The sequence below is a fragment of the Pempheris klunzingeri genome, chromosome 10, assembly GCF_042242105.1.
Source record: "Pempheris klunzingeri isolate RE-2024b chromosome 10, fPemKlu1.hap1, whole genome shotgun sequence".
Classification (NCBI taxonomy): Eukaryota; Metazoa; Chordata; class Actinopteri; order Acropomatiformes; family Pempheridae; genus Pempheris; species Pempheris klunzingeri.
Genome location: NC_092021.1, coordinates 26897 through 46817, shown reverse-complemented (window position 1 = coordinate 46817; position 19921 = coordinate 26897). Strand labels below are relative to the sequence as shown.

The window sequence follows — 19921 nt, the reverse complement described above, 5'->3', positions numbered from 1 at the left end:
GGGTGATTTTGCTGGCATGGTTTATTATTCAGGAGAGATTTGTTTTGTGTTTGATGGTGAGGAGATTGAACCAGGTTGAGATGTTATAGGCGAGGATGGATTCAATGAGTGATTTATAAACGAGAGTTAAAATGTCCTTGCTGATATTAAAAGACCTGAGCTTCCTGAGCAGGTGGAGTCACTGTTGAGCCTTCTTGTACACAGAGTCCGCATGTGGTCCAAAGGAAAGACAGGTGTCAATTTCCGTCCCCAGATATTTAAAGCTCTGCACCTGTTCCACACCCAGACCATGGATCTGCAGGGGTTGGAACAGGTCTGGATTTTTCCCTGAGGAAAAGCATAGCTCTTTGGTTTGATATGTTGAGCTCTAATGAGCTTTCAGCAAATGTTTGGACCAGGGTGTGGACCTCCTGCTTATATCGTGTCAGGGCCTTGGTGTCAGTGATGTGTGCCACCAAGGCCATGTCATCTGCATATTTAAAAAGTTTGAGTCCTTCCCTGCTACGGGTGATACTGTTAGTGTATGCAGAGAACAGGATAGATGACAAAACACAGCCCTGGGGAAGCCCTGTTTTTAAAACCACTGAACTGGATTTAAAACCATTTAAAAGCACATGCTGTGGTCTGTCCGTTAAAAAGCCCTTTATCCATAAAATCAGTGTGGGGTGAACCTGGAGATCAGAGAGGCGGTGTAGCAAGGTGTTTGTACCAATGAGACCTCTACCCGTGGGTTCCCCAGCACACAAGGGGTGGTCGACTCCCTGTACCTGCTGGGACAAAACGGCCCCCAGCCCTCTGTCCAAGGTATCAGTCTGCAACATAAAGGGGAGAGAGAAGTTAGGGGTGTGCAGAAGTGGCCCCCCACAGAGAGCCTGTTTCACCCTCTCAAACGCCCGCTGGCACCACTCCGTCCACTGGACCGGCTCTGAGGCACCTTTTCGGGTCAGATCGGTCAGGGGACTGGTGAGGTCCGCGAAGTCCGGTATGAACCGGCGATAGTACCCCACCAGTCCCAAGAACCGTCTGACCTCTTTTTTGAACTTGGGCCGCGGACAGGCCGCAATCGCTGCGGTCTTGTCTACCTGCGGCCGCGCCTGCCCGCCACCCAAGAGGTACTCCAGATACCGTACCTCCCTCCGTCCAACCGTACACTTCTTCGGGTTGGCCATGAGCCCCGCCTGCCTCAGTGACTCCAGCACCCGCCGCACATGCTCCCCCCAGGTGTCACTGTGGATGATGACGTCGTCCAGGTAGGCGGCAGCATACGCAGCGTGTGGCTGCAGCACCCGGTCCATGAGGCGTTGGAAGGTGGCTGGGGCCCCGAACAACCCAAACGGAAGTGTGACAAATTGATACAAACCGTATGGCGTGGAGAAGGCTGTTTTCTCCCTGGACTCTGGAGATAAAGGAATCTGCCAGTAGCCCTTGGTCAGATCCAGCGTAGTAAAAATTTGCGCAATGCCCAGCCAGTCCAGAAGCTCGTCGACCCGGGGCATCGCGTAGGCATCGAACCGTGACACATTCAATTCAATTCAATTCAATTCAATTCAATTTATTTTGTATAGCCCAATATCACAACAGAGTGCCTCATAGTGCTTTACAAAGTTCACTGAAATAAACAAGTGTAAGCGAGCAAACAATCAAATAAAGAGTCCAGCAGTCGATGAGGCCAATGGATCAGTCCGGTGGATCTGTCCGAGGCATCACCTGCCCTTTATGACCCTCCTTCTTCGGGAAGGAAAAACTCAAAAAACCCAGTGGGAAAAGAGAAACCTCCGGGAGCACCACAATGAAGGAGAGATCCAGCTCCCAAGGACGGACAGGCTGTAGCCTTGGACAAACGCAGATCCATAGGCTGATGGAGAACCACATCAGCGGGGCCAGGACCAGGATCCATAGGAACCAGGGAACCACATCAGCACAACCAGGACCAGGATCCACAGGAACCAGAGAACCACATCAGCGGGACCGGGACCAGGACCCACAGGAACCAGAGAACCACATCAGCAGGGCCAGGACCAGGATCCACAGGGACCTGAGAGATGAGAAAGCACAGAAACGCTCCGGGGAAGATAGCAAGTTAGAGGCAGAGGCATTTGACTGACATGAGACATAACGATGGAGAGGAAGAGGAGGATAGAGAATAGAGAGGAGCCCAGTGCACCATAGGAGTCCCCCGGCAGTCTAAGCCTATAGCAGCATAACTAGGGGCTGGTCTGAGGCCTGAGCCAGCCCTTAAATATATGCTTTGTCAAAAAGGAAGGTTTTTAGTCTACTCTTAAATGTAGAGAGGGTGTCTGCCCCCCAAACCCAAACTGGAAGGAGGTTTCACAGGAGAGGAGCCTGATAGCTGAAGGCTCTGCCTCCTGAACTACTTTTGGAGACTTTGGGAACCACCAGTAGGCCTGCATTCTGGGAGCGCAGTGCTCTAGTGGGGTAGTACGGTACTATGAGCTCTTTAAGATATGATGGGGCCTGACCCTTAAGAGCCTTGTAGGTGAGGAGAAGGATTTTAAACTCTATTCTAGATTTTACTGGAAGCCAATGAAGAGAAGCCAGTACAGGAGAAATGTGGTCTCCTCTTTTAGTTCTCGTCAGAACACGAGCAGCAGCGTTCTGGACCAGCTGGAGAGTCTTTAACGACTTATTGGGGCAGCCTGATAATAGAGAGTTACAATAGTCCAACCTGGAAGTGACAAATGCATGGACCAATTTTTCTGCATCATCAGTGGATATGATGGGCCTGATTTTGGCAATATTACGTAGATGGAAAAAGGCAGTTCTAGAAATCTGTTTAATGTGGGAGTTAAAGGACAAATCCTGATCAAATAAGACTCCAGATTCCTCACAGTGGAGCTGGAGGCCAGATTAATGCCATCCAGAGCAGTTATGGTAGTGGAAAAGCTGTCTCTGAGGTGTCTGGGGCCAAGCAAAATAACAGATTTGAAGTTTAGCCAACTGATTGGGTTCATCTGGCTTTATTGATAAATATAATTGTGTATCGTCTGAATAACAGTGGAAATTAACCCTTTAGGCGCCGGAGTTTTTTCAAGAAAATATACAATTTTGATATCAAGATTTCAAAAGGCTATAACTTGAAAGTAGTTTGAGATAAAGGTATACTGTCAATGAGAAAATTGTTTAGTATGACTCAAAATCTGTGATGGGAGTGAAATTATTCATCTAATTTGCATATTATGACATCACAAGGTGGCGGACATATTGGAAAATGTTCAATTTTGATATCAAGGTTTCAAAAGGCTATAACTTTAAAGTGGTTTGAGATAAAGGCATACTGTAAATGTGAAATATCTTTAGTATGAAACGAAATTTAGGATAGGCTCCAGAATTCATCATTCAGAAAAAGAGAGATGAAATCAATGGGCTCAGAATTTGTCAGATCGTCTCCACAATAACCAACAGGCTCATCAAAATTTCGGATCCACTTTTGATACTCTTCCTCTTCTCTCAAGAACTGCCAGCCATCATCATCATTATCATCACCGCCGTGATTTACGGTGCGGCGATGAACGCCACCTCTGCCGCTATTAGCGGTGTGTTTTTCCCTGCGGCTTCTCTCGCGTCTGCCACGACAACCGCGGTTGTTTTCATCCCCGCTACATTCACCCATATTTGCGGTGTTATGAGCCCCCCTGCCACCTCGACCACGTCCCCTGCTTGACGATCGCAGAATGCTTCAACCCTGGCCACGCCGAGGTGAAGCATCCGCTATACCATGTGCTGATTGTGGACTATGGTGCGCGGACTTGCCGTCACTACTAATGTCAGTTTCTGCTTCACTGGACAACTGCATGTCTTCCTCCACGGAATCGGAGTCAGCCAGTACCTGACAAAGTACTTCGTCGATGGTAAACCGACCTCTCGGCATCATGAGTAAATGAAAAAACACTCTTTCGCTCTCGCTACGCTCTGCACTACTACTTCTGCTTCGCCGCCGCGTCTCTGCGCCGGAGGGTGTTTTACAAACTCTTTTTACTGTAAAACTTTGAATAGAACCACGCCCACAAATGTTGCTCAGATTACAGGCACACATGTCCTGGTGAAAAGTAATAACAAGATTCGGCACCACATTTATAGATACAGCCTGTTTTATTCAGCAATGTTGCTTGTCGCAATTTTGCGACTTTGGCGCTTAGAGGGTTAATGGAGTGCTTCCTGATAATATTACCAAGAGGAAGCATATATAAGATAAAGAGTATTGGTCCAAGCACTGAACCTTGTGGAACTCCATGTCTAACCTTAGTGTGGACAGAGGATTCATTGTTAATATGTACAAACTGAAATCGATCTAATAAATAGTACTTAAACCAGCTTAATGCAGTTCCTTTTATACCAATGAACTGTTCCGGTCTCTGTAACAGGATGTGATGGTTGATGGTGTCGAAAGCAGCACTCAGGTCTAACAAGACCAGGACAGAGAGAAGTCCTCTGTCTGATGCCACAAGGTGGTCGTTTGTAACCTTCACCAGTGCTGTCTCTGTGCTGTGGTTCGCTCTGAAACCTGACTGAAAGTCCTCAAATAGACTATTACAGTTTAAAAAATGACACAGCTGATTAGCTACAACTTTCTCCAGGATCTTGGAGAGAAAGGGAAGGTTGGATATAGGTCTATAGTTAGCTAACACACCTGAATCAAGAGTAGGCTTTTTCAGGAGAGGTTTAATTACTGCTACTTTAAAGGACTGCGGTACATAGCCTGTTAGTAAAGACTGATTTGTCATATCCAGTAAGGACGTGTTAATTAGGGGCAGGACCTCTTTAAGTAGTCCAGTAGGAATGGGGTCTAGGAGACATGTTGACGATCTAGATGAGGAGATTATTGAGGTCAATTCAGCAAGATCAATTGGAGAAAAACAGTCCAAGTGCACATCAGGCGTAACAGCTGTTTCTATGGTTCCTAGGTTTGAGGTTGGACCAGACCCTGTTAAGGGCAGGAGGTGCTGAATTTTGTCCCTAATAGTTAGAATTTTATCATTAAAGAAGCTCATGAAGTCGTTACTGCTGAGCTCTAAGGTAACACAAGGATCAATAGAGTTCTGGCTCCTTGTCAGCCTAGCTATTGTGCTAAAAAGGAATCTAGGGTTGCTTTTATTTTCTTCTATTAATGAGGAGTAGTAGGCGGCTCTGGCATTACAGAGGGCCTTTCTATAGGTTTTAAGACTATCTTGCCAGATTAAACGGGATTCTTCCACTTTGGTGGCCCGCCATGTCCTTTCTAGCCTTCGTGAGTGTTGCTTAAGCTCACGTGTCTGGGAGTTATACGAGGGAGCTTGTCTCTTTTCTTTAATTCTCTTCTTTTTTATAGGGGCAATAGAGTCTAGTGTCATTCGCAGTGAACCTGCAGCACTATTGACCAGATAATCAATTTGGGAGGGGCTCAGATTAACATGGGGGTCATCCACATCACAGGGACACACTGGCTGAAATACTGAAGGAATCACCTCCTTAAATTTGGCAACAGCACTATCACATAAGGATCTAGTGAGGACCTCTCTGTCATATAGAGCATAGTCTTGTAGCAAGAAATCAAATGTTATCATGTAATGGTCTGATAAAATAGAGTTATGTGGAAAGACTCTTAACTGTTCAATTTCAACACCATAAGCCAAAACAAGGTCAAGAGTGTGGTTGAAACAGTGAGTTGGTTCATTTACACTCTGGGAGAAGCCAATTGAGTCCAATAGTGAGACAAAAGCAGTGCTAAGACTATCATTATCATTATCCACATGAATATTAAAATCACCTACTATAATCACTTTGTCCACACTGAGGACTAAATCTGACAAAAACTCTGAAAACTCAGTTAAGAATTCAGAGTATGGACCAGGAGGGCGGTACACTGTGACAACCAACACTGGTTTTAGAGTTTTCCAGGTTGGGTGTGAAAAACTAAGAGTAAGACTTTCAAAGGAGTTATAATTGAGTTTGGGTCTAGGTTGGACTATTAAACTAGAGTTAAAGATTGCTGCAACTCCACCTCCACGTCCAGAATCTCTGGGAATATGAGTATTAGTATGACTGGGAGGAGTGGCCTCATTAAGGCTAACATACTCCTCAGGACGTAGCCAGGTTTCAGTCAATAAATCAATTTCATGGTCAGATATCAGATCGTTTACTAAAACAGCTTTGGATGGCAGAGATCTGATGTTTAAAAGTCCACATTTCACTCTCCTGTCCTGTTTCATAGTGCCAGTGGTGGTATTAACTCTGATTAAATGTTTAGGCTGAACTCCTCTCCTGTTGGACTTAATAGATCTAAATGATCTGAGTGGTCGGGGGACAGACACAGTCTCTATGGGATGTTGGGTGGGTGACTGTTCTAATGGAGGAGCAGAGAAGTGTGTAAGACTGCAGCTCTGCCTCCTGGTCTCTACTCTGGATTGTCAGGTTTTAGGACTAATAAACTTCGCCATATTTCTAGATAAGAGCGCAGCTCCGTCCAAAGTGGGATGGATGCCGTCTCTTCTAATGAGACCAGGTTTTCCCCAGAAAGACTGCCAATTGTCTATGAAGCCCACATTGTTAGCTGGGCACCACCTCGACAGTCAGTGGTTAAATGATGACATGCGGCTGTACATGTCATCACTGGTCAGATTGGGCAGGGGACCAGAGAAAACTACGGAGTCCGACATTGTTTTAGCAAAGTTACACACCAACTCCACATTAATTTTAGTGACCTCCGATTGGCGTAATCGGGTGTCATTAACGCCGACGTGAATTACAATCTTACCAAATCTACCTTTAGCCTTCGCCAGCAGTTTTAAATTTGATTCGATGTCGCCCGCTCTGGCCCCCGGGATGCACTTAACTATGTTCGCTGGTGCCGCTAGCTTCACGTTCCTGACTACGGAGCTTCCAATGACCAGAGTCTGGTTCTCAGCGGGTGTGTCGCTAAGTGGGGAAAATCGGTTGGAAACCTGAAGGTGGTGGTGCACCGTGGGCTTCTCCTTTGGACTATGTTTCCTCCGGACAGTCACCCAGCCGCCCTGGTTTCCCGGCTGCGCGGGAACCGCCGGGGGAGTAGGAGCTAAGCTAGGTCGGCTCGCACCGGCTACTGGGGGCTAGCTAGCTACAGCTGACTTATGCTCCATGGTGCGGAACCGTGTCTCCAACTCACTGAGCCTCGCCTCCAGTACAGCAAATAAACTACATTTATTACAGGTACCAGTTTCACTAAAGGAGGCAGAGGAGTAACTAAACATGTGGCACACTGAGCAGGAGACAGCAGGAGACTGAGAGGGAGAGAGAGAAGCCATTGCAGTGGTTTTAGTTTTAAGAAGCTAGCTAGTGATTTAGGTATAAAACTACAGAAATAACGAGATTATCACCACAAGAAGTGAGAAATATGTGTGCAGGTTGTAAATTTAAATGTACATCTGGTGGTTAAGACAGTAAAGCGTGAAAATAGATCCAGTGGAGAAAAAGGAATGTGAGACGCTGTTGATAGCACAGTACACGGAAACTCCGATAGCCGGAAATGGCGCTTAACACTCGACTCACCCTGCGATAGTCCACACAGAACCGGATAGACCCATCCTTCTTGACCACAAGAACGATGGGGCTGGACCAGGCACTGTGGGACTCCTCTATTACATCGCTAACATGGCCGCCAGCTCTTTCTGAACCACTTTTCTCGTGTTCAGGTAACCGAACGCACCGTCACCCCTGGGTGAGACTCAATGTGGTGCTGTATGAGGTCGGTACGTCCTGGCAGGGGGGAGAACACATCAGCAAAACGCTGTTGCAACTGGGCTACATCTGCTCTCTGGGACGGTGAGAGATGGTCATCGCAATGGAGCGTAGTGAATTTGGTGGAGTTTGGTACCTCCGGCCCCAACTCATCTCTCTCTCCGATTGCTGTCACCAGAGAAACAGGCTCCGCCTCTCTCCATATTTTGAGGAGGTTGAGGTGGTAGATCTGTGTGGCTCCTCCCCTGTCAGTACGTTCCACCTCATAGTCCACGTCGCCCACTCGCCGTGTGACCACAAAGGGTCCTTGCCACTTGACGAGTAATTTAGAGCTAGAAGATGGGAGTAATACAAGCACTTTATCTCCCGGTGAAAATGGTCTCAGCTGCTGACGTTCCCGGGCCTGGAGCAAATTCTCACGTGACAACCTTCCCAAAGTGTGGCGTTTTGCTCTCAGGTCCAGGATGTACTGAATCTCGTTCTGAATGCCAGGCCAATAGAAGCGGGCCATTATCCAGTCTAGTGTTTTGTCGTATCCCATGTGACCGGCCATCGGGTTATAATGAGCCGCCTGGAAAACAGTTTCACGGCGGCTTTTCGGCACCAGCAATTGGGTGTTTATCAGTCCTGTCCGAGTGTCACAACTCACTCTATACAGTCTGTCCCTCCGCAAGGAAAAGTGCGGGTAGGTCTGCGCTGCGTCAGGGCGCACCAAGTGACCATCAATACTTATCATTTGGTTGAAGGCTGAGCGTAAGGTGTCGTCACGAGACTGCTCGAATGGAAAATCTTCCATGGGGTGGATTTCGGGAACCCTTGGCGTCTCCGGCGGAGGCGTTGCGGGTTCCCCCTCCCCCTCGGCAGCGTCAGACGACCCTGTGTCACCGCTGAGCACAGCACAGACACTACATGTCCCTACTGGTCGTGAGCGCACCCCCGCACACTGCCCCACTAAACTGTGAAAACCTGGCCAATCAGTCCCGAGAATCAGGGGGTGCGCCTGGCGGCTGCTTACATCTGCGTTCACTTTATGCTTTTTTTTTTCACCTTAATTTACTTGGGCTGGGAACTTGGGCGCCACTGTACCAATGAGACCTCTACCTGTGGGTTCCCCAGCACACAAGACTCAGACAGTTCAACTCAAGGGGTGTTTATTTTTAACGCTAACAAAAAGTGTCCGCTTTTCCAAGCGGTCCAGTTGCTCTGTGTTGCTCTCCTTCTCTCCCTCCGGGTCCCGGCGTGCTACTGCGTAAAATAGGGAGAGAGGCAATTTACTGCAGGTGTTCTCAAGTGCCAATTACCTTTCTCCTGCACCGTCTCCTGGGCCAGCCCTGCACCTCTCTCCGTTGCAGCTGAGCTCAAAACCAGCCGCCCCTCCACAGTGTTGTTGTTTACAGTGTTAAAAGCTGATGAAAAGTCCATGAATAAAATCCTTGTGAGTGGACGTGTGGAGTCCAGATGTTTAGTGACTGCATCTAAAAGTACGAGACTTGCATCATCAGTACCTCTTTTTGCTCTGTAGGCAAACTGGAGTGGATCCAGCTTGCCCTCAAGCTCACCCAACAGCTGACAACACACCACTCTTTCCATACATTTGCAGAGGATGGATGTCAGGGCCACTGGTCTGTAGTCCTTCAAATCTTTTGGTTTTGTTTTTTTTGGGGATAGGAATGATGGATGATTCCTTCCACTGGTTGGGAACAATGCCTGAGTCCAAGAGGTCCTGGAACAACCTGGTAAACACTTCTCCTAGTTGGATGGAACAGTCTTTAAGTACCCTGCCCCCTGAGCCTGTCTGTCCAGCAGCTTTGTTGGGGTTGACTTTGCATAGGATGGAGGTTACCAGGTGTTCGTTGATGTTGAGGGCTTGAGTGGGGGGACTGAGGGTCGGAGGGGTCCAGGTAATCGGTGAGATGTTACAGTTAAAACGGGTGAAGAAGGTGTTGAGCTGCTCTGCAAGAGAGGCGAAGTCTGGGCAGTCAACCTCTGCAGGTTTGGTTGCTCTGCCCATCATGGTGTTCAAGCCCTGCCATGCCTCTCTTGCATTTCCTGATGTTATTTTTTTCTCCACCTCGTCCTTGCACCTGATTTTAGCCAGCTTGGCCTTCCTCCTGAATTCTTTCTGCAGCTCCCTCATTCTGACTTTGTCACCCTGTAGAAAAGCCCTTTTCTTTTCCACCAAACAGGCTTTCATGTCCTTGGTGACCCATTTTTTGTTGTTTAGGTGGATGGCTGTTTGGTCTGGGTGGCAGTGTCTTCACAGAAGATAATGTAAGAGGTGAGTACATCAGAAAGTCTCCTAAAATCATCCCCACAGTCATTGAAAAACAAACCCCAATCTGTCAGCAGCAGCTGTCCAGTATGTTCTCTCCTCTTGTTGGAGTTGTAACATATTGTTCAAGGCTGGGAAGATGTGTGGCAATATTACACCTGTTAAATCACCCAATAAAAACACTGGCTGCTCTCCTGTTTGAGCTACATCTCTGTTGTAACTCTCTGTAAGGTAGGTCCTGGGACATAAACTAAAATGACAGTGATCTGTGTAAATTCTCGCAGTAAATAATGTGGTCTAAAAGATAGTCATGAGTTCATAGTGTTTACAGCACTCCGTCTCCTTCACCGTGTAGTTGGTTGCCCAGTTACTGCTTACAGCCATGCAGACCCCACCCCCAATCGACTTACGTGTTTGAATCGTATCTCTGTCATAGCGAATGATGTTAAATCCGTCCAGCTGAAAGTCCACGTCTCCAGAGAGCCACGATTCGGTGAAACAAAAGAGACTGGTCCGTTGGTAATCCGGATCGGACTTGGTCAGCATGCAGAGTTCCTCGGTCTTGTTCCGTAGCGATCGGGCATTGGTCAGTGTGATGGCGAGGAGAGGCCACTCAGCTCCAGCAAGTGCTCACGGGAGTAGGTGAGCCTACCTGGCATGGCAGTAAATGGCTGCCCCGGTTCCAAACAAAGTCCGTTTGCGGGCCATAGACCCGAGATTATGAGCCACATGAAGGCCAGTTGAAGCACTGTTGTCGTCCACATCACGTAAAAACACACAGGTTAAATAAAAATTAATTCAAAATATACAATAAAAACGCTAAAATCCACAGACATTTATCAGCCAGTGCCCCCCAACGTAGGTCTACTAAGTTCCTTAAGTTACTGCCATGACAGCTACATAATGTACTTCATAAGTCTGCCCTAAAACTGAAGTAAGACCCATCCTTGCAAGTCAAAACTGGAAACTGTTTCAGTCACTGAACTTTCATGTAATTTAACACGTCGCGTATTCATTACAACTAAGAGCTCAATTCTATAGTCAAAGGGCTGTCATCTCTAACACATTGACTGTGACTCACTCTTTCATGCCTCACATCCAGTTTTTCAACAGGAATTCAAAATTAAGGATTCAAGAATCCCCACATGAGCAGCATCAGATAAAGCTTAAAGGACTAGATGGTAAAGTCCCTTGAATACTTTCTGCACAGCTTCTTATATGTTCTCAGTGGGAGTGATTTCAACAACATAACTAAGAGGACAAACCTTACTCTAATGAAAAGAACGGGGAGGGGAGCGCATCATCAGTAGTGTACCTGTAGTTCATTGGGTGTTTCGGCCATTAACACTATACACCCTCGCCACAGGCGGCCAGCCACAGGGTGATCAGACCTGAGCTTGCGTCCCCTGTACCTACTCTACTCTTATGGCATTACTTCATCCCCTATTGAAGAGACAGTGTAAAGGCCTATTATTCAGGTTGCGCTCCGTTATGTGAGCCCCAACCCACTGCCAACACCTGCAGAGATAACGTGGTAGATGACAGTGCCTAGCCATGGGAGACACTGGTCACTTAGCAGACCAGTTGCTGTCCTTCCTCTTAATCCACAGCCAGTTGCTGCTTCGTTCTGCAGCCTGTGAGAGTGCCTTCACCGTTTGTCTGAAAGCCCGCCCTTTCACCCCCATACTCTTCAGGAGCCTGCTTGTGGACCTAGCAACAAACCCCCTGCATCCAACTTCAACCGGGAACACCTTAGTAGTCCAATTGCGTTGTTCTGCTTGGGCTGCTATCTCCGCGTATTTCAGATTTTTTCGCTCATACGCTTCTTCAATAGCTGTTTCCCATGGTACCGTTAGTTCCACGATGTAAAGCAGTTTCTGGGAGGTTGACCACAGGATGAGATCAGGCCTGAGTGTTGTTGATGCTATCTCTGGTGGAATGACAAGCTTGTGATCCAGGCCGACCTGCATTTTCCAGATATTATATTGAGCAACAGTGGCAGAAAGAACTCCCCTTTAACAGGAAGAAACCTGGAACAGACCCAGGCTCGATGTGGCCGGCTTTCTGTCAGGGTCTGTGCTGGGTGGAGGTTTGGACAGAGAGAGAGAGAGAGACAGAGAGAGAGCACAACTAGGGGCTGCTCCAAAGCCTGAGCCAGCCCTAAACTATAGGCTTTATCACTAAGGAAGGCTTTTAGTCTAGTCTTAAATGTAGAGAGGGTGTCTGCTCCCCGAACCCAGACTGGAAGGAGATTCCACAGGAGAGGAGCCTGATAGCTGAAAGCTCTGGCTCCATCACTACTTTAGAGGACTTTAGGAACCACCAGTAGACCTGCATTCTGGGACCACAGTGCTCTAGTGGGGTAGTACGGTACTATGAGCTCTTTAAGATATGATGGAGCCTGACCATTAAGAGCTTTGAAGGTGAGAAGGATTTTTAACTCTGTTCTGGATTTTACTGGAAGCCAATGAAGAGAAGCCAGTACAGGAGAAATATGGTCTCTTCTCTTAGTTCTGGTCAGTACATGAGTAGCAGTGTTCTGGACCAGCTGAAGAGTCTTTAAGGACTTATTGGAGCAGCCCGATAATAAGGAACAGAAATAATCCAACCTGGAAGTGACAAATGTGTGGACTAGTTTTTCTGCATCATCTATAGACATGATGGGCCTGACTTTGACAATCAAAGAAAAGGCCAAAATTTAAAACACGGTCTAAGTCGCGGGCCAAATGGGCTCAACATTTAGTGAAGACTCTAATAGTGACTCTTTTATTATAGTGTGTGTGTATATATATATATACACTACTCACAAAAAGTTAGGGATATTCGGCTTTCAGGTGAAATTTCAGGATGAACCACCACCAATACATTTCCTGCTTCAGTTAGAATTGGTATTTAAACAGTCCTCCTCATCATGCTGTTCACATTCTGACATCATGAGACCAAGACGACACCTAACTATTGATCAGCTCAACACTGGAGGCTTCAAACAGGAAGTCCTCAGACGGAGGTGTTCACTGAGTTTAGAGGGTCACAGAGTGTCATCAGCAGGTTGCAACAGAGATACAGAGACTGGAAGAGTCACAGAAAGGAGAGGAGTGGACGTCCTTTGGCCACATCCCAATTTTACGTTTACCCTCGTTTACCCTCCACTGTTGTTAGATTTTCTTTCAATAAATTGTTTAAGATGAAGAAACCACTATTGCATGCTGACACTTAAATGTCCTACTTTCATGATATAATATCACTGTAGCATTAACTTTTTACATTTTCCATATATTTCACCTGAAAGTCGAATATCCCTAACTTTTTGTGAACCCTGTATATATATATATACACACACACACACACACACACACATACATACATACATACATACACACAGTGGGGCAAAAAAGTATTTAGTCAGCCACCAATTGTGCAAGTTCTCCCACTTAAAAAGATGAGAGAGGCCTGTAATTTTCATCATAGGTACACTTCAACTATGAGAGACAGAATGGGGGGAAAGAATCCAGGAAATCACATTGTAGGATTTTTAATGAATTAATTGGTATATTCCTCTAAAATAAGTATTTGGTCACCTACAAACAAGCAAGATTTCTGGCTCTCACAGACCTGTAACTTCTTCTTTAAGAGGCTCCTCTGTCCTCCACTCATTACCTGTATTAATGGCACCTGTTTGAACTCGTTATCAGTATAAAAGACACCTGTCCACAACCTCAACCTCAAACAGTCACACTCCAAACTCCACTATGGTCAAGACCAAAGAGCTGTCAAAGGACACCAGAAACAAAATTGTAGACCTGCACCAGGCTGGGAAGACTGAATCTGCAATAGGTAAGCAGCTTGGTGTGAAGAAATCAACTGTGGGAGCAATTATTAGAAAATGGAAGACATACAAGACCACTGATAATCTCCCTCGATCTGGGGCTCCACGCAAGGTCTCACCCCGTGGGGTCAAAGTGATCACAAGAACGGTGAGCAAAAATCGCAGAACCACACTGGGGGACCTAGTGAATGACCTGCAGAGAGCTGGGACCAAAGTAACAAAGGCTACCATCAGTAACACACTACGCCGCCAGGGACTCAAATCCTGCAGTGCCAGACGTGTCCCCCTGCTTAAGCCAGTACATGTCCAGGCCCGTCTGAAGTTTGCTAGAGAGCATTTGGATGATCCAGAAGAGGATTGGGAGAATGTCATATGGTCAGATGAAACCAAAATAGAACTTTTTGGTAAAAACTCAACTTGTCGTGTTTGGAGGAGAAAGAATGCTGAGTTGCATCCAAAGCACATCATACCTACTGTGGAGCATGGGGGTGGAAACATCATGCTTTGGGGCTGTTTTTCTGCAAAGGGACCAGGACGACTGATCCGTGTAAAGGAAAGAATGAATGGGGCCATGTATCGTGAGATTTTGAGTGAAAACCTCCTTCCATCAGCAAGGGCATTGAAGATGAAACGTGGCTGGGTCTTTCAGCATGACAATGATCCCAAACACACCGCCCGGGCAACGAAGGAGTGGCTTCGTAAGAAGCATTTCAAGGTCTTGGAGTGGCCTAGCCAGTCTCCAGATCTCAACCCCATAGGAAATCTTTGGAGGGAGTTGAAAGTCCGTGTTGCCCAGCGACAGCCCCAAAACATCACTGCTCTAGAGATCTGCATGGAGGAATGGGCCAAAATACCAGCAACAGTGTGTGAAGACTTACAGAAAACGTTTGACCTCTGTCATTGCCAACAAAGGGTATATAACAAAGTATTGAGATGAACTTTTGTTATTGACCAAATACTTATTTTCCACCATAATTTGCAAATAAATTCTTTAAAAATCAGACAATGTGATTTTCTGGATTTTCTTTTCTCATTTTGTCTCTCATAGTTGAGGTATACCTATGATGAAAATTACAGGCCTCTCTCATCTTTTTAAGTGGGAGACTTCCACAATTGGTGGCTGACTAAATACTTTTTTGCCCCACTGTATATACACTACTCACAAAAAGTTAGGGATATTCGGCTTTCAGGTGAAATTTCAGGATGAACCTAAAATGCATTCCAAACTTTCCAGGTGAACTTAATGTGACCTTCTCTAAACTTTTGAATGCGCATGTCCAACTGTTCAGTGTTTCAGTACTTTTTGCACAAGTTGCTGTTCTGTAACAAGAAGCTTAACAGCAAAATTCACAACAGGTTTGATCCATGAATCGACCAATACATTTCCTGCTTCAGTTAGAATTGATATTTAAACAGTCCTCCTCATCATGCTGTTCACATTCTGACACCATGTGACCAAGACGACACCTAACAATTGATCAGCAGCACCTCGCCATTGCGAGGCTTCAAACAAGAAGTCCTCAGACGGAGGTGTTCATTGAGCTTAGAGGGTCACAGAGTGTCATCAGGAGGTTGTAACAGTGATACAGAGTGACTGGAAGAGTCACAGAAAGGAGAGGAGTGGACGTCCTTTGGCCACATCCCAATTTATTGAGACACTGAAAATTTTTTGTTGTGGTATACCTACCACTGTTGTTAGGTTTTCTTTCAATAAATTGTTTAAGATGAATAAAATTACCATCGCATGCTTCCACTTAAATGCCCTTCTTTCATGATATAATATCACTGTAGCATTCACTTTTTACATTTTCCATATATTTCACCTGAAAGTCGAATATCCCTAATTTAGTAGTGTCTGTGTATATATATATATATATATATGTATATATATATATATATATATAATCCAGAAATATGAATTTAAACAGCCAAACTTCAACAACTTTTCCTCAATAAAATAAATAGAATTTTAAATATTTTTTTTCTTTTTTGTACTATCCTGATGTTTTGTCTCATAGTGTCGTCTTATATTTATATTCTTTAATTATAGCCACATCAGCTCCACAAACAAGACACACAGGTTCACTTCCAACAGACAAACAAGTAAAACTCTGCCCCCCACCTGCTTTCAAAGGGGGGGGGCTAGCTTAATGGCGCGTTTCCACTAGTACCTACTCCGTACCTACGCCGAGTAGAGCTGAGTAGGTACTAGTGGAAACGCGCCACAAGTGTTGCTATAACAGCACTGATCGATGCATTGATCCGCTGATCGGTGTGTCATTATACCTGTGGGAGGAGGGGCTGCTGCACGGGTCCTGACTAGCGCGGCAGCTGTTCAGTGCATTGTGGGATTTGTAGTATTAGAGGTGGGAGTGCTGTTTACCGACGGGCCATTCTTAATAGTCACATGAAATTATCTCGCGGGCCGTATATAATTGTATCGCCTGCCGGATGTGGCCCGTGGGCCTTGAGTTTGACATATGTGCTCTAAGGTGTTTAGGGCTGAGCAGAATAACTTCAGTTTTGTCTGAGTTTAGCAGCAGAAAGTTGCTGCTCATCCAGGACTTTATGTACTTGAGACTTGAAGTTTAGTCAACTGATTGGATTCATCTGGCTTTATTGATAAATATAATTGTGTATCATCTGCGTAACTGGAAATTAATAGAGTGCTTCCTGATAATATTACCCAGAGGAAGCACATATAAGGTAACTAGTATCGGTCCAAGCACTGAACCTTGTGGAACTCCATGTCTAACTTTAGTGTGGACAGAGGACTCATTGTTAACATGTACAAACTGAAATTGATCTGATAAATAGGACTTAAACCAGCTTAATGTGGTTCCTTTTATGCCAGTGAAGTGTTCCAGTCTCTGTAATAGGATGTGACGGTCAATGGTGTCAAAAGCAGCACTCAGGTCTAACAAGACCAGTACAGAGAGAAGTCCTCTGTCTGATGACATAAGGAGGTGGTTTGTAGCCTTCACCAGTGCAGTCTCTGTGCTATGGTTCGCTCTAAAACCTGACTGAAAGTCCTCAAATAGACTATTAGAATTTAGAAAGTTGCACAGCTGATTGGCTGCTGCTTTCTCCAGGATTGTTGAGAGAAAGGGAAGTTTGGATGAAGGTCTATAATTGGCTAATACACCCGAAACAAGAGTAGGCTTTTTCAGGAGAGGTTTAATTACTGCTACTTTAAAGGACTGAGGTATGTAGCCTGTTAGTAAAGACTGATTGATCACATCCAGTAAGGACGTGTTAATTAAGGGCAGGGCTTCCTCAAGTAGCCCAGTAGGAATGGGGTCTAGGAGACCAGCTGACGGTTTGGATGAGGAGATTACTGAAGCCAATTCAGGAAGATCAATTGGAGAAAACCAGTCCAATTATACATTTAGTACAACAGCTGTTTCCATGATTGAAGTCCATGAAGTGTGAGGTCGAATCAGAGCCTGTTGAGGGCAGGAGGTGATGAATTTTGTCTCTAATAGTTAGAATTTTATCATTAAATAAACTCATGAAGTCGTTGCTGCTGAGCTCTAAAGGCTCTTTGTGCTGAACAGAAATCTAGGGCTGTTTTTATTTTCCTCTATCAATGACGTGTAATAGGCAAAGGCATTACAGTGGGCCTTTCTATAGGTTTTCAGACTGTCTTGCCAGATTACACGGGATTCTTCCAATTTGGTGGCACGCCATGTCCTTTCAAGTTTTCATGAATTTTGTAAATGAGTCACCACCTTCTGTGGTCCTCCATGTCACAATCCTTTGCCTGGTCACATGTACACATCACATCACCTCACTCAGCTAGTCACACTTAGTTAGATTGTTTGTATGTTGACTTGGTTATATTTTTTATAAATGTTTTAATACACATGCTGTCTTCTTTAATATTGTACAAAAGTGAATACTGCCAACCTCTACTCTGTCAAGGACTCCGAAATCCTTCCTAGTTATAAATATAATTATTACTCATAATATCAAATTGATAGCTTTGTTATTTTATGAGACAATCAGTTAAACTGGCAACCTTTTTCCTCGTTTATCGTTGCGGTGCCCCAAAGTCCCATTAATTTGAATAATTATTAATTATCTTTGATGGTTATTAATTATTTCGGATAGCCAAATTGCCCCATACAAGGTACCAAACCCCAACATTTTGGTGCCGCCATATGAGGTAGAGTATTAATTGTCCACACATAATTGGAACCCCTACATTTATTGGTGCCCAAGGTAAAAAGCACAATTCAAATCTAAAATCAATGGACGGTTGAATATAACATACTGTACAATATGACCTCAATATGGTCCAATAACCTATATTGGGGCCATTCATCTTGTTTTATTGATTTTACTCTTGAGTTTATGTACCATGCTGAACTGCATGTGCTGAACTTTTAAAAAGTGCAAAAATCTGATTTCAAAACATTATCACAATAATATGAAGGTAAATTAAGAAAAAAAAACAGGAACAAATAGAAAACAAAAGAGCAGGTACACAAAATGGAAATAGATGGGGGAGGAGGGGAGGGATCTCATGGAAGAGAATACATGGGCAGTAGCATGGAGGAGGCAAAGAGAGGAGACATAAAAGAGCTGTGTGATCAGGAGTTCTGTCAGAGAGCTGCAAGAGCTCAGCAAGTTCTTCCCTCTGACGATGGGGCCCCCGGGAGGAGCTGAACTCTGCTTTCCACAGCTAAATTCTTCCTGCGAGAAGCCTACACATCCTCAAACTGAGGCCATACTGATTTATGTTCTGCTTTCCTCGATTTCTCTAATCACTGTGGCTCTTAATCTGCTGGTCATCATCTCCATCTCTCATTTCAGGCAGATATAATCATCTACTGGTTTAAAACTTTTGTGAACAACTTTATCTATAAAATAAATTGTTTTGATCTGATATATAAAAGTTATTACACCAAATCTACTGTATGTTGTTTGTTTTACATTGATTTACAGTAATGACAATGCATTTTTGCCCTCTTGCAGTTAGACCTGTTGCTGCATTAGTCTATTTAATGAAAGTAATCAAATATCTGCAATAGCTATATGATTATAATATGTATAGTGATGATATTCTCCCTCTCCAGGCAGCTCCACACCCCTACCAACATCCTCCTCCTCTCTCTGGCTGGTTCAGATCTGTTAGTGGGCCTCCTGCTGATGCCGGTTGAAATCATCTACATAGAGACCTGCTGGTTTCTTGGTGACATTCTGTGCTCTCTGTATTATGTTGTAGATTACATCATTACCTCTGCCTCAGTAGCCAACATGGTGCTCATATCTGTTGACCGCTATATAGCTATCTGTGATCCTCTGCATTACCCCACCAAAGTCACTAAGAGTAGAGTACAAATCAGTGTTTATTTGTGTTGGCTTAGTTCTGTTCTCTATAGAATTGTACTTTTACATGATCACCTAGTGCAACCAGGCAGGTCTAACTCCTGCACTGGAGAGTGTGTGGTTATAATCAATTACATTGCGGGAGTTGTTGACCTTATTTTCACCTTTATCATACCTATTACTGTAATCATACTTCTGTATATGAGAGTGTTTGTGGTTGCTGTGTCTCAGGCTCATGCAATGCGGTCTCTTAATGCAGCTGTGACTAACCAACATTCAGGGATTATAACTGTAAAGAAAACTGAGATGAAGGCAGCCAGGACCCTTAGTATTGTTATAGTTGTGTTTTTGTTTTGTTTCTGTCCATACTATTACCCCACTCTGGCAGGCGAAGACACTGCAGTCGATGCTTCGTCTGCAGCCTTTGAGATCTGGCTGGCACATTTTAACTCCTGTTTGAACCCAATTATCTATGCCTTTTTCTACCCCTGGTTCAGAAAATCTATAAGACTCATCCTGACACTTCAGATACTGAAGCCTGGCTCCTGTGATGCCAGAATACTATAACGACATGCCAGGGGATATTCTTCATGAAACTGGAAGTACAATAGTTTGTCTTTTTCCTGAGCAACAATATCAAGGATCAAGTGAAAACCTGTTTTTGTTCTTTAACAGTATACTGTATAAGTGTATATATTTTGCACACTTTTTTTTTTTGCACATTAATCTTCATCTCTGGTTAATATTGTTCTTTCAATTTTTCATCATGGATATACACA

At 44.8% G+C, this 19921-nt stretch overlaps 1 protein-coding gene across 1 annotated transcript; it reads left to right on the top strand.

Moving 5' to 3' along the window:
* The first annotated feature begins 18848 nt into the window (after positions 1 to 18848).
* On the top strand, positions 18849 to 19709 carry LOC139208464 (trace amine-associated receptor 13c-like). Its single transcript, XM_070838151.1, has one exon. The coding sequence runs from the start codon at positions 18849 to 18851 to the stop codon at positions 19707 to 19709; it is 861 nt and encodes a 286-aa protein (XP_070694252.1).
* The last annotated feature ends 212 nt before the right edge of the window (positions 19710 to 19921 follow it).

Bases quoted from the DNA above. Each gene is read 5' to 3' on its own strand.
- LOC139208464 (XM_070838151.1), top strand. From the start codon at position 18,849: ATGATTATAATATGTATAGTGATGATATTCTCCCTCTCCAGGCAGCTC.